The sequence below is a fragment of the Pteropus vampyrus genome, unplaced genomic scaffold (genome assembly GCF_000151845.1).
Source record: "Pteropus vampyrus isolate Shadow unplaced genomic scaffold, Pvam_2.0 Scaffold978, whole genome shotgun sequence".
NCBI lineage: Eukaryota > Metazoa > Chordata > Mammalia > Chiroptera > Pteropodidae > Pteropus > Pteropus vampyrus.
The window spans coordinates 22,382-23,556 of NW_011889759.1; the positions used below are offsets into that span (position 1 = coordinate 22,382).

General features: G+C 59.1%; 1 protein-coding gene across 1 annotated transcript in view; it reads left to right on the plus strand.

Moving 5' to 3' along the window:
- The window catches only part of LOC105309990 (glutamine-dependent NAD(+) synthetase-like), a 20,093-nt gene that overhangs the window by 4,685 nt on the left and 14,233 nt on the right, over positions 1 to 1,175 (plus strand). Inside the window, exon 2 of the mRNA XM_023526514.1 lies at positions 241 to 438. Coding sequence (XP_023382282.1) covers positions 241 to 438 — 198 coding nt within the window. The remainder of the gene's footprint in view (positions 1 to 240; positions 439 to 1,175) is intronic.

The following is a 1,175-nucleotide window of genomic DNA, read 5'->3' on the forward strand; positions in this document are numbered from 1 at the left end:
CTTGAGGGGCTGCTTCTGGCAACGCCCAGTCCTTAGTGGTGGCTGGTGCACCTGGCAGGCGACATGGTGCCCCTGCTCCTGCCGGTCCCTGCCGCCACGGACACGGGCACCCGTAGGCTTAGAGAGAGAGAGGCCAAGGGTGGGGTTTAGGAACACGCGGCCCTGTGGCCGAGAGGTCAGTCGAGGGAGGGTGGCCTCATGACATCCCCCTCGCAGACCCGCGGAGCGCACACCTGCCAGGTCTCAGCTGCTCTGTCATCGTCCACTGTCGGGCAGACGGACATGTGGGCTGCTTCCTGTCCACTGGCCGTGTCCACCTCAGGGACACTCTTGCCCCCCTGCCCATAGGAAGATCTTGCTCATCAGACCCAAGATGGCCTTGGCAAATGAAGGCAACTACCAGGAGCTGCGCTGGTTCACGCCGTGGTCCAGGAGCCGGTGAGTCCCGTCCCTGTCCCCGTCAGCACGACCGTGACCTTCCCTGGGGTGTTCACGTGACCGCTCCTTGGCTGTTCGTTCCACATCTTCCCAGACGTAGCCTCGGTCCCGGTCGTGGGGGAGACACACGGAATTCGGGGCAAAGCCCCTGCCCCTGGAGCCCGTCATTTAGATATGGCCGCTTCACCGCTGCCGGTTAAATTCCCTCCAGCCAGTCACAGGCCGCGGGGAACTGCCAGTCACCCATCCCGATCACCTGTCACGTCACGTCTGGGAGGACGCTATGGATCCGAGTTCCCCGCCTCCAGCCCTGTTGCTCTGGGGCTGGGTCGTTCTTGTCGTGGGCTGCGCTGGACGTGCACAGATGCGTCTAACGCAACCCGGGCCTCCAGCTAACGGACACGTCCGTTTGTGACAACCACAAACGTCTCCAGCCGCGACCACACATCCCCTGGGGGCAAAACCACCCCGCCCCGCATTCCTACTGTGCTTGCTCCTGCCCTTGCTGCTGCTGTGGTCAGTGGGATCTTTATGTTTTTAATGGTTCGTATTTTTATGTAGGGAAACTGGAATTCTGTGCGTCGCTGTCGTAATGGGCCGCCTTGCTACCTTCTCTTCCTGTGTCTAACAGTTATTCGGTAGATTTTCTTAGTTTTCGCCTCAGCTCGATATACTATACAACTAATGTGACTTCTTTCCAACATTTACACCTCTCAGTTCATTTTTTAACCGCTTTT